The sequence below is a fragment of the Ahaetulla prasina genome, chromosome 4 (assembly GCF_028640845.1).
Source record: "Ahaetulla prasina isolate Xishuangbanna chromosome 4, ASM2864084v1, whole genome shotgun sequence".
NCBI classification, from domain to species: Eukaryota; Metazoa; Chordata; class Lepidosauria; order Squamata; family Colubridae; genus Ahaetulla; species Ahaetulla prasina.
Genome location: NC_080542.1, coordinates 101282819 through 101299746, shown reverse-complemented (window position 1 = coordinate 101299746; position 16928 = coordinate 101282819). Strand labels below are relative to the sequence as shown.

Sequence of the window (16928 nt, the reverse complement as noted above, 5' to 3'; positions counted from 1 at the left end):
AAGGACTCAGGGCGGTTCACAGGCAAGTAAAAACATACAAATACAGTTTAAAATGACAATTTAAAAACTTATTCTAAAAAAGCCGAATTGTTAAAACAATATAAAATAATAAAACCCATTTAAAACCAATAAATTTAAAATCTAGTCCAGTCCTGCGCAGATGAATAAGTGTGTTTTAAGCTCGCGACGGAAGGTTCGGAGGTCCGGAAGTTGACGAAGTCCTGGGGGTAGTTCGTTCCAGAGGGTGGGAGCCCCCACAGAGAAGGCCCTTCCCCTGGGCGTCGCCAGACGACATTGCCTCGCTGACGGCACCCTGAGGAGTCCCTCTCTGTGAGAGCGCACGGGTCAGTGAGAGGTATTCGGTAGCAGTAGGCGGTCCCGTAAGTAACCCGGCCCTATGCCATGGAGCGCTTTAAAGGTGGTTACCAAAACCTTGAAGCGCACCCAGAAGGCCACAGGTAGCCAGTGCAGTCTGCGCAGGATAGGTGTCATACGGGAGCCATGAGGGGCTCCCTCTATCACCCGCGCAGCCGCATTCTGGACTAACTGCAGCCTCCGGATGCCCTTCAAGGGGAGCCCCATGTAGAGAGCATTGCAGTAATCTAGGCGAGACGTCACGAGGGCGTGAGTGACCGTGCATAGGGCATCCCGGTCTAGAAAGGGGCGCAACTGGCGCACCAGGCGAACCTGGTAGAAAGCTCTCCTGGAGACGGCCGTCAAATGATCTTCCAAAGACAGCCGTTCATCCAGGAGGACGCCCAAGTTGCGCACCCTCTCCATCGGGGCCAATGACTCGCCTCCAACAGTCAGCCGTGGGTTCAGCTGACTGTACCGGGATGCCGGCATCCACAGCCACTCTGTCTTGGAGGGATTGAGCCTGAGCCTGTTTCTCCCCATCCAGACCCGTACGGCCTCCAGACACCGGGACAGCACTTCGATAGCTTCGTTGGGGTGGCCCGGTGTGGCACAGCTGGGTGTCATCAGCGTACAGCTGGTACCTCACACCGAAGCCACTGATGATCTCACCCAGCGGCTTCATGTAGATGTTGAACAGAAGGGGCGAGAGAATCGACCCCTGCGGCACCCCACAAGTGAGGCGCCTCGGAGTCGACCTCTGCCCCCCCGTCAACACCGTCTGCGACCGATCGGAGAGATAGGAGGAGAACCACCGATGAACGGTGCCTCCCACTCCCAATCCCTCCAACCGGCGCAGCAGGATACCATGGTCGATGGTATCAAAAGCCGCTGAGAGGTCTAATAGGACCAGGGCAGAGGAACAACCCCTATCCCTGGCCCTCCAGAGATCATCCACCAACGCGACCAAAGCCGTCTCCGTGCTGTAACCGGGCCAGAAACCGGACTGGAACGGGTCTAGATAGACAGTTTCATCCAGGTGTAGGGGAAACTGATATGCCACCATACTCTCTACAACCTTCGCCGCGAAGCGAAGGTTGGAGACCGGACGATAATTACCTAAAACAGCCGGGTCCAAGGAGGGCTTCTTGAGGAGGGGCCTCACCACCGCCTCTTTCAAGGCGGCCAGAAAGACACCCTCCACCAGAGAAGCACTCGTAATCGCATGGAGCCAGCCTCGTGTCACCTCCTGAGTGGCCAGCACCAGCCAAGAGGGGCACGGGTCCAGTAAACACATGGTGGCATTCAACCTACCCAACAACCTGTCCATGTCCTCGGGAGCCACAGGGTCAAACTCATCCCAAACAATGTCACCAAGACCACCCTCAGACGTCTCACCTGAGTCACCGCAATTTTGGTCCAGACCGTCCCGAAGCTGAACGATTTTATCGTATAGATAACCGTTAAACTCCTCAGCACGTCCCTGCAACGGGTCATCCCGCTCCCCCTGGTGAAGGAGGGAACGAGTCACCCGAAACAGGGCGGCTGGGCGGTTATCTGCCGACGCAATGAGGGAGGAGGCGTAGCAACGCCTCGCTTCCCTCAATGCCACTAGGTAAGCCCTGTTATAGGACTTCACTAGTGTCCGATCAGCCTCTGAATGGCTAGACCTCCAGGAACTCTCTAGGCGTCTTCTCCGGCGCTTCATCCCCCTCAGCTCCTCGGAGAACCAAGGAGCCGGTTGGGACCTGCGCCGGATCAGAGGCCGCAAAGGCACGACATGGTCTAGGACCCCCGCCGCGGCCCGATCCCAGGCCGCAACAAGTTCCTCGGTCATGCCGTGAGCCAGACCCTCAGGAAGTGGCCCAAGCTCCGTCCGGAACCTCTCCGGGTCCATCAGGCGCCTGGGACGGAACCAACGCATTGGCTCCGTCTCCCTGTGGTGTTGAATGGCGGTCAGAAAGTCCAGGCAAAGGAGAGAGTGATCTGACCATGTCAAAGGTTCGATGACTATTTCCTTCAAGTCCAGATCTCTCAACCACTGACCAGAGATAAAAATCAAGTCCAGTGTACCACCCCCTGTGTGAGTAGGGCCATCGACTACTTGAGTCAGGTCCAAGGCCGTCATGGAAGCCGTGAACTCCCGAGCTGCTGTCGATGACGAGCCGGAAGATGGCAAGTTAAAGTCCCCCATGACTAAAAGTCTGGGGGTCTCAACTGCCACCCCAGCAAGCACTTCCAGGAGCTCGGGCAGGGCAGCTGTCATGCAGCAAGGAGCCAGGTACGCGACCAGCAAGCCCATCTGACATCTATGGCCCCATCTCACAAAGAGGGATTCACAACCGGCAATCTGAGGTACAGTGGTCTCCCTCGGTTCCAGACTCTCTCTAATTACAACCGCCACCCCCCCACCCCTACCCTGGGCCCTCGGCTGATGGAATGCACGGAAATCCGGTGGGCACATTTCAACAAGGGGCACGCCCCCTTCTGTGCCCATCCAGGTTTCCGTAACGCCTATAAGATCCGCGCCTATAAGATACTGATTTGTGCTTTGTTGTCTTTGCAGTAATTGGTAAATTAGCCATTAGCTCTTGGGTATAAAAACATATCTCAGGGTTATGGCTGCATTATAACCAAAAGAAATCTATGCTGCTCCTAAAAAAAATTCTCTTTAAAATTGGAGGGCGAGAGGTTGCATGTCCCATCTTACATTTGCTGGCAATATTGTAATTCTATTCTTTGTTTTGGGGGAAAAGATTGTCTTCAAGGTTTTTTTCTTTTCATTTAGCCATGGTATGAATGGGAATTGGAAAAGAGCAGTATATTTTTGATGCATACTTAAAACAGTTGAGCAAATGAACTCAAAATTAGGAGTGCACTGTAGGCATTTTGAGAATGAGCTGTGTCAACTTTGACACAGAAAGAGGATGGCACTATGAGCAATTTTATTCAGCTCAATATGATAGAAAAATGTAAGAAATATAAGTACCACAGAGAAGTCCTGGGGATTTAAGTTACCAGTAATTAGTTAACTTGAACAATAAAGGCAAAGGTAAAGGTTCCCCTCGCACATACGTGCTAGTCGTTGCCGACTCTAGGGGGCGGTGCTCATCTCCGTTTCAAAGCCGAAGAGCCAGCGCTGTCCAAAGACGTCTCCATGGTCATGTGGCTGGCATGACTCAACGCCAAAGGCGCACGGAACGCTGTTACCTTCCCACCAAAGGTGGTCCCTATTTTTTCTACTTGCATTTTTACATGCTTTTGAAACGGCTAAGTTGGCAGAAGCTGGGACAAGTAACGGGAGCTCACCCAGTTACACGGCAGCACTAGGGATTCGAACTGCTGAGCTGCCAACCTTTCGATTGACAAGCTCAACGTCCTAGCCCCTGAGCCACCGCATCCCGTTGAACAATAAATGTAGCTAATTTCTATAATATTTTATGTCTTATTAATCTGAAGATGAAACGGGTAGATTATCACTTGCCAATCCACAGGAAGGTTTTTTACAAAACAAAACTGTAATGGATATAATGCCACAGGTTTAGGTCAGGTTTAAATCCATATACTTTTGACTGCAGTTGGTATATGAAACAAACTTTTAACATGGTAGTGTTAAACTGGAATGTGAATTTGCATATAGTTCCAGTTAAAACCATGGATTCTGCTCATATTTTTTCAGTGCATTTATTAAAGGGTTGGGATGCAGGGAGATGTTTACATAATAGCAAATGTCATCCTAATGTATGTAAGATCCTGATTCAATAATTTCTTGAGCTCAATCCTTACGTTTGTAGTCTGATACCAAAATCCAATCAATGGAGGAGTGCAAAGTAGAAGAACCAATAATTTACAAAATCAGTGGGGTTAGATTTCCATTTCATCAAACAAGAATTTTAAAAACAATTTTCTTCTTTTGAAACTTAGCTAAGTGTTGCTAAATCTACACTAATTAAAACAACTTGTTTTATAAATTTCATTAGAAATCACAACCATCTGTACTAAGAAATTAATAATCCATCCTTTTGAGGTCGGTAAAATGAGGACCCAGATTGTTGGGGGCAATATGCTCACTGTGTAAACCTCTTAGAGAGGGCTGTAAAGCACTGTGAAGTGGTATGTAAGTCTGAGTGCTATTGCTAAGTTTTTTTCAACAATGCAAACATCATTTTTCTTCCATTGCATGGCCTAACAAATAAAACCAATGTCAGCAGACTTTTGGCTAGAATCCTGGTAAGTTTTTTTGGTTTTTTTACAGAATTTTACCTTTATTTTCTTCCAGAAGTCTTTGATGCTGGAGGTCTTTCATGACAATCACAACATAAGTATGAATAGTTCTTATAATAATGTATTGTCATACTTGCTGTTTGGCCATTCTATGCTGCTAAAAGGTTTTGCCAAGTGATTTCCTAAGTACGGTAACAGCTTCACTGACACAGGCTAACAAAGTTCAAGAAATAGCATATACTTCTACTTCTTTATATATTTTTCTTTCTTTTATTTTTTTAAACTTTATTTTTAAAAAATTACACCTTTTTTCTTTGTTTCTTTAATAATAATAATAATAATAATAACAGAGTTGGAAGGGACCTTGGAGGCCTTCTAGTCCAACCTGCTGCCCAGGCAAGAGATCTTACACTATTTCAGACAAATGGTTATCCAACATTTTCTTAAAAATTTCCAGTGTTGGGGCATTCACAACTTCTTTTCTTCTTTACTTTCTATAAGTATATTAAATATTTAAGTTTTAATAAAAAATAATATATAAAAATAGTATACATTTCTTATATACCTTCCTTACCATTGCAACAAGTAATTAAAAGTTTATCCTTTCTCTGGGCGGAATAACATCATATATTGCTCTTCTGTATATTACATTACACACACTAACTATATCTGTATCTTTTAACAGGCTCTGCACAAAGGAACATTTCTTCTTGTATTTAAATAGTACAAACTCTTTTGGGTGTTCCCTAAAACAGAAGCCAAATTGTTCTCTTAGAGCAAGTAAATCAATTACCAGAAGAGGACATTCTTACAGAACAGAACAGTGTAGCCAGAATTTGCTTAAAAATAGCCTATGCTAATAATCACATTTGTTACAGTAGCATTTCTCAATCTAATACCTTCATGATGTATTGGGTATACAATTGCTAAATTTCTCAGCTCACATTATTTTGAAATTCTGGATGTTGTAATCCCAAACCTTCTGAAGAATACTAGATTGAAAATGTGGCTTGAATATTAGGAGACATATATTTTTGCCAAAATAAAAAAATAATAAATATTGTCCCCTTGTTATGTTATTGTATAACTTCTGTATTAAGAAAACTGTTTTAAATATTGAATTGATCTGTCCATTATGAAATGGACAAATAAATTTCCATGCTGCATTTCTTTGAAATTTCATTTGCTATTGTTGTTTTTGTATGTTGTTGGTTGCAACCTTAGGTTATTTGAGATTGGGGTTCTTATCACTAATGATTTCTCAAGCTTAATTTTAAAAAATTAAAGGTTAATAACTAGCTAGTCTTCTCCAATCTAGTTCACTTAATTTAGTTGACATGAAATCCCCAGATTTATGGAAGTGGAGAAAGACTAGAGAAACTAGGACATTGATGGCAAATCTATGACAAATATGGCACAATTGACATGCCATGTCATTTTTTGTGACACACCTAAAGGCCAAAGAGAATATGTTGTACTTTTGTGCAGCCTTCAGACCCTCTGGAAGCGATGCAAGTGGGCCCTGCTCTCATTCAACTTCTCCAACATCCAAAAGTTTAGGAGGTTTGTGTACAATTTTCAGAGGCTCCAGATATTGTGCAAGAGCAGGCCCTCTCATATGATTTAAATAGGGTGTTGGAGGCCATACAAGAGCATATTGCATTCTTATGTGGCCTCTGCAGCCTCCAAAAAATGTGTGAATTATGTGAATTTTTGGAGCCTCCAAAGGCCACACAAAAATAAGCTATGTTCCCACATGGGCCTCAAACCCTCCAGAGCATCCAAAAATCACACAAGAAAGGGGCATGTTGTTCTGTTGTTTTTTGGAGGATGCAACAGTGGTGGGTTTCAAATTTTTTACTACAAGTTCTGTGGGCATGGCTTGCTTGGTGGGCGTGGCCTGGTGGGCATGTGACTGGTTGGTCATGTGATTAGTTGGACATGGCTGGTTGGTCATTTGACTGGGTGAGTGTGGCTGGTTGATCATGTGACTGGGTGGGTATGGTCAACTTGATGTCACTCACATCAAGGGTTAGGGTTAGGGTGCCTGGCCTCTCCTCGCCTCAACGAGATACAATTTCCCTGTCTATTTATGACCACTGAATATTCAAAATATACTATTTAATCCTATGTATATATGCCATAAGTGTACATACATATTACATAGTATAGAGCAATGGTGGCTAACCTTTTTGCCGTTGTGTTCCAAAAACAGGGGGAACACGGGGGGGTCACGCACGTGTGTGCCCAAACCCATAATGCAATGCGCTCTACCCCCTGCACATGCACATGTGACCCCCTGCGCTCCCCCTGCTTCTGGCACACGATGGCACAGTGGGCCCAGGAGGCCCATTTTTCACCCTCCCCAGGCTCCAGACCCTTTCTAGGAGCTTGGGGAGAGTGAAAACAGCCATCTCCAGTCTCCCGAGGCTATTTCCTGACTTCCGTGGGCTCAGAATGCCCGAAAATCAGCTGGCCAGTGCACGCATGCATGCTGGAATTGAGCTAGGGCATAGCTTGCATGTCCACAGATAAGATTCCACGTGCCACAGGTTTGCCATAATGGGTATAGAGTGTGTGATGGCTAACCTTTTTGCCATCGCATGCCAGGAGGAGGAGCGGGGGGTTGCACATGTGCGCCCACACCCATAATTCTATACACCCTGCCCCTGCGCATGCACATGCGAAACCCCTCCCCGGTCCCCCTGCTCCTGGCACGCAAAGGTCCAGTAGCCTCGTTTTTCTCTCTCACCTGATTCCAGAGCCTTTCTAGGAGTCTGGGGAGAGTGAAAAAGACCTTCCCCACGCCCCCCGAGGCCCTCCAGAGGCCAGAAAGGGCCTGTTTGCCAACTTCCGGTGGGATCGGAAGGCCTGTTTTTTGCTGTCCCCAGCCTCCAGAGCCTCTCTAAGAGTCTGGGGAGGAGGAAAATGGCTTTTCCCACACCCTTTGAAGGCCCTCCAGAGGCTGAAAATGGCCGGTTTGCCAACATCCGGGCCCACTTCCCGTTTCTTTACTTCTGGTGGGCCAGTAGGTGTGAAAATCAGCTGTCTAGCATGCACATGCATGCCAGAGCTGAGCTCATATGCCCACTGATATGGCTTTGTGTGCCACCTATGGCACGCGTGCCATAGGTTCGCCATCACGGGTATAGGCACATAAAAAGATACATTATCTACTATATATACTGTATGTATGTGTACACACACATACATACACACAGCTCTTCTAAAACTACACATTCAACCTACATTTGGAAAAACAGACCCAGAGTCCACTTTCTGCCACTCATTTAATTATAACTTCTGTACATTAGAACATTACACACACCCTTCAAATGTTCTTCCCTAGCTTGCACATGACTGTTAGAGCCAGGAGAGGTCATGGATTGAGTAAAATGTGGTGAAACTCTCTTGCTTAGAAACCAAAATTTTGGCCTCAATTGTTGTCATAAGTCAAGGACTATTTCTGCCTTCCTCTGCATGGCGACCTTGTCCTAGTAAACTCCTTCTCCTTTCTGGCAATTTTCCTCTCTGTTAGAGGCACCAAAATAATCCGATGGATGATGCAACAGGGGGTTGGACTAGATGACCTCCAAGATCCCTTCCAGCCCTAAATTGCTGTGCTGTTTCAAAGCATCTTCTGAAGCCAGTCAAGTGCCAGGGTTTGTGGTGCTTCCTTCCTTTTCTTTCTCTCTCTCTCTTCCTTCTTCTTTCTTTCTTTCTTTCTCCTTTTTCTTTCTTTGTCTCTTTCTCTCTCTCTCTCTCTTTCTTTCTTTTTTTCTCTCTCTCTTTCTTTTCTTTCTTTTTTTCTTGTCTCTCTCTCTCTCTCTTTCTTGTCTTTCTCTCTCTCCCTTCCTTCCTCTTTCTTTCTTGTCTCTCTCTCTTTTTCTCTTTCTTGATACCCTTTATGAGCCCTAGACTCCACCCACCACAAATGGATAGCTTCAGATTTTATAACAGTTTTTTAAAAATACAGTAACCTGGTCAGTATCTTCATTTTGACAAATTTATCCTTATTACGAAAATTTAAAATTTAAAATTTATGAACTTCAAGTTAATCATTTTTTTTAAGTTTTAAGTTGTCAGTTAAGAGCATTCGGTATTATGATAGATTTAGTCAGCAGTATACTTTTGTTTTGTTTGTATTTAATTTTTTACCTTTCTAATAAGTTTCTTTGTTTAGATTTAAACATTTGCTTTTTAAAATGTTTTTAACTTTGTTTATTTTATATTTTTTAGCTTTTAAAATCGTTTACATCCCACCCTTTTTATACTAGTCTAGGACTGTAATAAAAATCTGATTTACTAATCTGTGAGTTTCATGTTCATGAAAGTTAATTATGCATTTATATATGAATTATCCGGATTCAGTCTTTTAAGTATAGAGCTTTTATTTAAAAAAAAAAAAAAGAAGCTAAAATAGTTACTGAATGAAGGACAATGCTTTCAGATAGGCCTGAAAAAGAAGGAACGGGGGAAAACAGAAAGTATTTCCCACAATCTTCATCATAAGACTTCCAACAGTCTGAATCATAAGACTTTGCTTTGCAGATCAAAAGCTTCATTTATATGTAAATACTGAATATAGTCTGCTTTTTATATCTTTGAAGATGTTTCACTTCTCATCCAAGCTTCTTCAGTTCAGTTCTGAAGAAGCTTCTTGGATGAGAAACAAAAAGTTTTCAAAAAACAAAACAAAACCAGAAATCCAGTTGCCTCTTGAAAAAGCACAATCATGACTGGATGACCGAGAATCTCTACAGATACTCTGCTCTTTATACATATATTTTATTTTATCCTGAAACTATGATAATTTTTGCTACTTTTATCTAATGACCTTACTTTACCTTTTATTGTTGGCATATTATTATTATTTTTATTTCTTTTTGTCACAATAGTATACACAAACAATTGTCATAGATAAAACAACATGTCTTGAAGAAAATATATATCTATATGAGTAAAAAATATGCATCAACTATATTAATTTGATATAATGAAGGGAACAATAGGACAGGAATGGTAGGCACTATTGTGCTCTTATGCACGCCCCTTATAGTCCTCTTAGGAATGGGGTGAGGTCAATAGCAGACAGTTTTTGGTTGAAGATTTTGGGATTTTAAGGAGAGACTATGGAGTCAGGTAATGAGTTCCAAGCATTAACAACTCTGTTACAGAAGTCATATTTTCTGCAATCAAGTTTGAAGTGGTTGACATTTAGCTTGAATCTATTTTTTGCTCTTGTAATATTGCGATTGAAGCTGAAGTAGTCTTTTATAGGAAGGATATTGCAATAGATGATTTTGTGTGTTAAACACAGGTCATGTCGAAGTCGACGGAGTTGTAAGTTTTCTAATCCCAGGATTTCAAGTCTGTTGGTATAAGGTATTTTGTTGTTTTCGGAGGAGTGAAGAACTCTTCTAGTGAAATATTTCTGGACTCTTTCTATCGTATTTATGTCAGAGATGTGGTATGGGTTCCAGACGGATGAGCTGTATTCAAGAATAGGTCTGGCAAATGTTTTGTATGCTCTAGTTAGTAGTGTAGAGTTTTTAGAAAAGAAGCTGTGTAAAATTAGGTTTACAACTCTTAGGGCCTTTTTTGCTATGTAGTTGCAGTGGGCTTTGGCATTAAAGTCATTTGATATGAGAACTCCAAGATCTTTGACAGGGTGGGGGTCGTCAGTTAGGTAATGTCCATTAAGTTTGTACTTGATGTTAGGGTTTTTTTTTCCAATATGTAAGACTGAGCATTTGCTGGTTGAGATTTGGAGTTGCCAAGTTTTAGACCAATCGGAAATTAAGTCGAGATCGTCTTGTAAGGGTAGAAGTATTATTAGTGGTATTAAATAGTTTGACATCATCAGCAAAGAGAACACAATAACTTGAGATGAGGTCACAGAGATCATTTATATATAGTATGAAGAGTGTTGGTCCAAGAACACTACCTTGGGGAACGCCACTTTTGACAAGAACAGGATTTGATATAGCGTTGCCAATTTTGACCACTTGTTGTCTATTTGACGGGAAGGCATTTATCCAATTGTGAAGAGGTCCCGAAATGCCATAGGATTTTAGTTTGAGGAGTAGTTTATCACGTATTATGAAACACTATTACCACTTTTTTTGTTTTAGACCCTACAGAATAGTAATGGCCCGATTTCTCCATCTCGATCCTCCCAAAATTTAAAACCTTCAGTAAGAGCATCTTGCAGGTAGCACTGCTGAATATGAAATGCCAGAAAAACCCACCACTTTGCTCCTAAAGTGGCTAGGGAAACAATCACGTTGCTCAAAAAAACAATTCACGTTGCATCTGTCTTAGGAGAGGAGGGTCAATTCATTGCCCAGACTGAAATAAAATGCTCCAGGCTAACAGCATTGCTTCCAATGTCATTTGGCTTTTGATCAAATCGGGCTTTTTTTTTTTTTGCATGAAGGAGGAACACAGAGCAAACGAAAAAAAAGAGCCTCCAGCATCCGACAGATGCTGAAGCGGCCATCTGTTGTGTCTTGTCCGCTCTCACCGCAGCCGGGGTCTGCTTATCTGCTCCCGAACACGGAGGAATGTATGCCTCCCAGCCCCAGTCCTGGCTCCATGCCCAGACAAGCTGCAGAGGAGGGGGCACCTCCCGGTCCCAGCCCTGGCTCCATGCCCAAGCAGGCTGCAGAGGAGGGAGCACCCCCCGGCCCCAGCCCTGGCTCCATGCCCAGGCAAATGGAGCAGCTAGACCCCTCCCCCTCCTCCACAGCATGTGAGCCTGAGGAAAGTTTACTTCCAACAGCTGATTGGAGTGACCCTTGCATCAGAAGATTGGATAGGCGGAGGCAACAGAAGGAAGGGAGGGGCAGGCCTTAATGAGTGCTGAGTCATGGAGCCACACCCCATGGCCTATATAAAGGATCTGCTTTCTGGCAGTCTCTGAGTCAGGCAAAGTCGAACTTATCTTGCTGAAGTCACTTACTGGTCTCCTGCCTGCTCTGAGGACTTTGCTAGGACTTTGGGCAGAGCTGCAGAGGCAAGCCTGATTCGGATTTCCCTGACCCGGCCATCAGCGGAGGAGTGGGACACGACACCATCCCTGGTGCTGGATGCCGGTTACATCTCTTATTTTCGTCAGATCGCTACCTCTTTGGGGTAAGGGTTGCTTTTTACAGCATGGTGAGGAACAACAAACAGCGCCTGTCACCTTGGCTGTTGCTGCTGCTCTTATTCCACAGAGGTCCAGCAAGGCATCACCGAAATACCACGTCCGCTCAGGGATGCTTTCACTTTCTTCTCCCAGGACTGCACTAAGCAGTAGCTTAGTCCCACCCTACCATGCCAGCGTCACACAAAGCAAATTAAAGCCAGCCCACCTCTCTCTTTCCCATCCCATCCACCCCCTCATCCGCTTCCCTTTTACCTTTCTTTAATGTGCCCCAGTTCCCTCCCCAAACCTCGGGAGATGGCTGCTCCTGTCCTTGCGGTCTGTGGAGGAAGAGGCCTCTGCACCACAAAGCCCTAAAGATGGCAGCAGGAAGGGGGAAAGCAAAAAAACTGCTCGGCCTCTGAAGCTTCTTGAGGGAGACGTCATGTATGTGTGTGGTGGTGCTATGAGAAGAACCAGGTGAAGGGAGCTGTTGTGACTCCAGCCCCCGAACCTGGCCCCATGCCCGAAAGTGATTCCGAGAGTGAGGGGGAAGGGCTGGTAAGGCTTACCTTGGGAGCACCGATTCCTTTGGCCCGGCTCCAGGAGCCAGAATCAGACCAGTCGGAGGATGTAATGAGGCCATCATCCCCTGATTCCTCCCTTCCTCAGGCTACGCCTTCAGACTCAGCTGATAATAATAATAATCAAGCTTGGATCAACCCACGCTTCAGAAGATTAGAGAGGCATCATCATCAAAGGGAAGGGTGGGGCAGGAGCCCCACCCCACAAGATATATGAGGAGCTTTGGGACTGTTTTCATTCCACAGGAAGCAAAAATTAGATGAACCGTTTCAAAGAGAGCTGAAAGTCTTTGTGAGTCATTTGTTTGAACTTTGGCAAGCAGCTGCAATTTCTCTGCCAGGACTGATAAGAGCCATGAATCCACTGGCTGAAGGCCAGCTCGTTGCTCTGAAATGGGGAAGGAGACAGAACAGGAGCCTGGGTAACCACACCAGCTGTGAAGCGATCAACTCCTTCCACTGCCACTGCCACTGCCGCCTCTGCCTCTTCCTTCTTTCTGCTAACAAAAGTCAGAGAGGAAAAGGCAGTTGCTTCGCCGGGTGTTTTTACGTGTTTCCATCCTAAGTCAGCCACAGCTGCCACCTCCTATCTTCTGTTGGGAAGGCGATGGTTGTGGCAGATTCAGAGGCCAAGCCATTTTTGTTTCTTTTTCCCCTCCTGCTGCCATCTTGAGGGCTTTGTGGCACGGAGGACTCTTCCTCCACAGGCGTGAGGATGGGAGCCGCTGCTCCCAAGGTTTGGGGAGGGAAGCAGGGCGTGTTAAAGAAAGGTAAAAGGGAAGCGGGCTGGGGGGTAGGTTGCAAGCTAGCCATGGGGACACCGGGAAGGCTGCACAGAAAGTAGGCAAGCATGTCAGGGCCACCCAGCTGCAGGCCATGGGAAAGGGAGTAGGGAAGTCCTTCAAAAGCAGGCCTGGCCATGGGTACTCCCAGGAAGGCCACGTAGAAGACAGAGAAGCATGGCAGGGCTGCAGGCCACAGGGAAGGGAGTAGGAGAGGCACACTGGGATGGTGTGGGGGAGGGGCAGCTAGATAGGCTGCGATTCACAGGCTTACCTGGCAGGCAGATCAGGGCCGCACTTCAGGAAGGCAAGCTGCAAGCAAGGACCCACACAGTAGGAGTGACTGGGCAAGGGAAACGGCCGAGGTGAGTGAGCTTCAGATGGGCAAGCAGGGTGAGCAAGTGGCGACCGGGCGACTAGTTCAGAGGCGTGGCCAGCCAGCGGTCGCTACCAGTTTGGCGACCCAGGCCAAATTACTGCTACCAGTTCATGCAAATTGATGCAAACCTGTAGAAATCTACCACTGGGCTGCAAGGCTACACAACAGCATTCTCTGAAGTTTTCAAGCCTCATGTGAACTGGAGCTGCTTTGGATAGGGATTTTTTTTCTGAGAGAAAGATAAATGTAAAAAAATATTTACATTTTTTTTTTTTACATGCCACCGATAACATTATCCAAAACAGCTCTTCGTTATGAATTGTTTTTCTTTTGTCCGGGGAGGAGAGAGGTTGACACTCCAGCAGAGTCAAGTTAGATAATTTCTGATACCGCAAGCTCAAAAGATTCAATATTACTGATCTAGGATGTTATTGATCATTGTCATATTCATCTGCTTTCATTTTAGGTTCATGGCAAGTGTCATCTTGTTTATTCTTGGTGATCAAGTTCTTTCCATAGATATTCAAAGAGGAAAACATTATGTTGCTGCTGTATATGAACATCATGCCATCCTGAATCCCAATCCAGCGGCCATCATTGATCGACAAATTGCATTACAATTAATGAAGATGAATCTAGACATTTATGAAGAGCAAGTAATTAGTGCAGCAAAACAGGTAGAATATTAGTCTTCGCTATTTTTAATATAAAATTTGATTACCATTGGAAGTCATCTGAAAATACCTTGTTGCGACACTCTAAATTGGCACAGACCTAAATAACAGTGAACAGATTAGCTTCAATTTTATATCCTAATATAGTAGTATTATTTAGCATATAATAGTATTATAGTTATTAAGTTATTAAAATGTAGACTTCAGATATTTGGACTTTAAGAGACTATCATCTTGGCTTCTATTGAGTTCCCAGAATCACAGATCACCCTTGGTTTTTTTAGATTAATTAAAAATGTGACAGTTGAACAAGATGCCTTATACTTTACTATAAGAATTTGTTAAATGTATCCTATAAAGTGCTTGAGGAAGGAATGGTTGCATTCTGTGTCTGCATAAGATAGATTTGTTCTTTTCCAAAATTAGTTTATTTCAGTCATAATTTCTATTTAATTTCAACTGAAATGCAAATACAATCTATTAATTTGTCCGTAATTATGAAATTATTTTTAATGAAAGCAATTATATGCCTTAAACCATAGCTATTTAATAAAATAATTTTGTTTCACTATTAGCCTTTGGCTGATAAATATTTTTCGTTACTATTAGGGGGCCCAAATAATTATCTTTCCTGAAGATGGAATTCAAGGTTTCAACTTCACAAGGGCATCCATTTATCCTTACCTGGATTTCATTCCAAACCTGGACGCTCGGACATGGAATCCATGCAAAGAATTTTACTTATTCAAAGACACTGAGGTAATTTCTTTAATTAATGTAATTATTTTTCTCTATTTTCTTAATGCACTCTTTCAAATAAAAATCATTTAAAAGCTAAAATTGTACCTACTGTATTTTTTGGTCTATAAGACGCACTCCCCCCACAAAAAATGGGTGGAAATGTCTGTGTATCTTATACAGTGAATGTTACTGAAGCCCCGCCCACCCGCCGGTCCCCACCCTTCAGCCTCTGCCGCTCAGCAATTTGCCTCCTTGCAGCAAATAGCAAACACGTCTGGTCAGCTTCAGCACAATCTGATTTAGCACGAGCAGCTGATTGGCAATTGGACCTGCTTCCTGGAATACTGCTTATCAGCTGTTTCAGGCTGCAGGGATCGCCACCGCCCATCGCCACTGCCGTCCATCGCCACCTCCGTGCAACCCATTTTCAGCCTCCACGCATCCTGTTTTTTGCCTCCATAGGTCCCATTTTCAGCCTCTGCACTTTCAGCCCTTTCCAGACAGTGGGGATTGCCCACATCTATCTGGGAGGCAAATCCAACCGCCAATCAGCTGCTCGTGCTAAATCAGGCTGTGCTGAAGCTGACCAGGCTGTTTGCTGTTTGCTGCAAGGAGGCAAATTGCTGGGAGCCAGAGGCAGATTTTTTTTTTCTTGTTTTCCTCTCCAAAAGCTAGATGTGTCTTATAGTCCGGAGTGTCTTATAGTTTGAAAAATAAGGTAATTCAATAGTCAATTAACACAATACTATAGCTCAGTGTTTGACTTTTTTATATAAGATAACATTCCAATTTAATATTTAAAAAACCTTTTGCTTTTATAGGTTCTCCATCAACTCAGCTGTATGGCGTTGAAAAATCAAATATTTTTAGTTGTAAATTTGGGAACTAAAGAGCCTTGCATGCAAAAAGATCCCCACTGTCCACCAGATGGAAGATATCAGTTTAATACCAATGTAGTATTTAATGAGAATGGCACACTCATAGCCAGATACAGAAAACAAAACCTATATTTCGAGTATGCCTTTAATACTCCACCAGAGACTGATTATACGGTTTTTGATACACCTTTCGCAGGCAGATTTGGAATCTTTACTTGCTTTGATATTCTATTTTATGAGCCAGCTGTAACCCTTATAAAGCAATACAACATAACCCAGGTCGCATATCCTACTGCATGGATGAATCAACTTCCACTTTTGTCTGCTGTAGAATTTCAACAAGCTTTTGCAACTGCTTTTAAAATAAATCTTTTGGCAGCAAATATCCATCATCCTGGCTTGGGCATGACAGGCAGTGGTATATATACACCATCAAAATCTTTCACTTATTATGATATGGAAAGTATTGATGGAAAACTTATAGTTGTAGAAATCCCAGTTATTACGCCATATCATGAAACTAATATGGAAAACAATGCAATGTCCCACAATGGTCAAAAGAGTTCTTTGAATTTTTATATAGAGAAACAGATCTGCCATAAAGATCAGGAAATTGACTATAAAATAGAAGAAAAGCCATCCCAAGAATTTTTACCTGTATTTTATGGAATAATGATGTATGATAATTTTACCTTAATGCCCATACTAAATGCAGAAGGAAATATAGAAGTTTGTTCCAATACACTTTGTTGTCATTTAATCTATAAGCAATTAGAAAAAACAAATGAACTTTATGTTTTAGGAGTTTTTGATGATTTGCACACAGTGCATGGAACATACTATGTTCAAGCCTGTGTATTAGTGAAATGTGGTGGACTTAACTATTCTACCTGTGGGCAAGAAATCACAGAGGCATCTGGATTGATAGATTTTCAGCTCCAAGGAAATTTCAGTACTACTTTTATCTTTCCTCTCTTGCTGAGATCTGGGGTCACTCTAGACTTTCCTGACTATTTGGGCTGGGAAAAAAACTCCTATGTCATGTATAAAATGGGAGGACCTTCTGGTTTAATAACAGCTGGCCTATATGGACGTTGGTATGACAGGGACACAACTAGTTTTTGATACCAATAATGTCTCAAAATTATTACTGCAAGAACCCAATAAATATTCTTTAATGTGA

The 16928-nt window shown here is 43.6% G+C and overlaps 1 protein-coding gene across 2 annotated transcripts in view; it reads left to right on the top strand.

The window, feature by feature from the left end:
• BTD (biotinidase) overlaps window positions 1-16928 on the top strand; it is a 23117-nt gene extending 6189 nt beyond the window's left edge. Inside the window, exons 2-5 of one of the 2 annotated variants that reach the window (XM_058179847.1) lie at window positions 4634-4676; window positions 13919-14129; window positions 14736-14885; window positions 15689-16928. In XM_058179847.1, coding sequence (XP_058035830.1) covers window positions 13923-14129; window positions 14736-14885; window positions 15689-16870 — 1539 coding nt within the window. In that variant the 5' untranslated portion in view covers window positions 4634-4676; window positions 13919-13922 and the 3' untranslated portion in view covers window positions 16871-16928. The remainder of the gene's footprint in view (window positions 1-4633; window positions 4677-13918; window positions 14130-14735; window positions 14886-15688) is intronic. The other variant, XM_058179846.1, reaches the window with a different exon arrangement.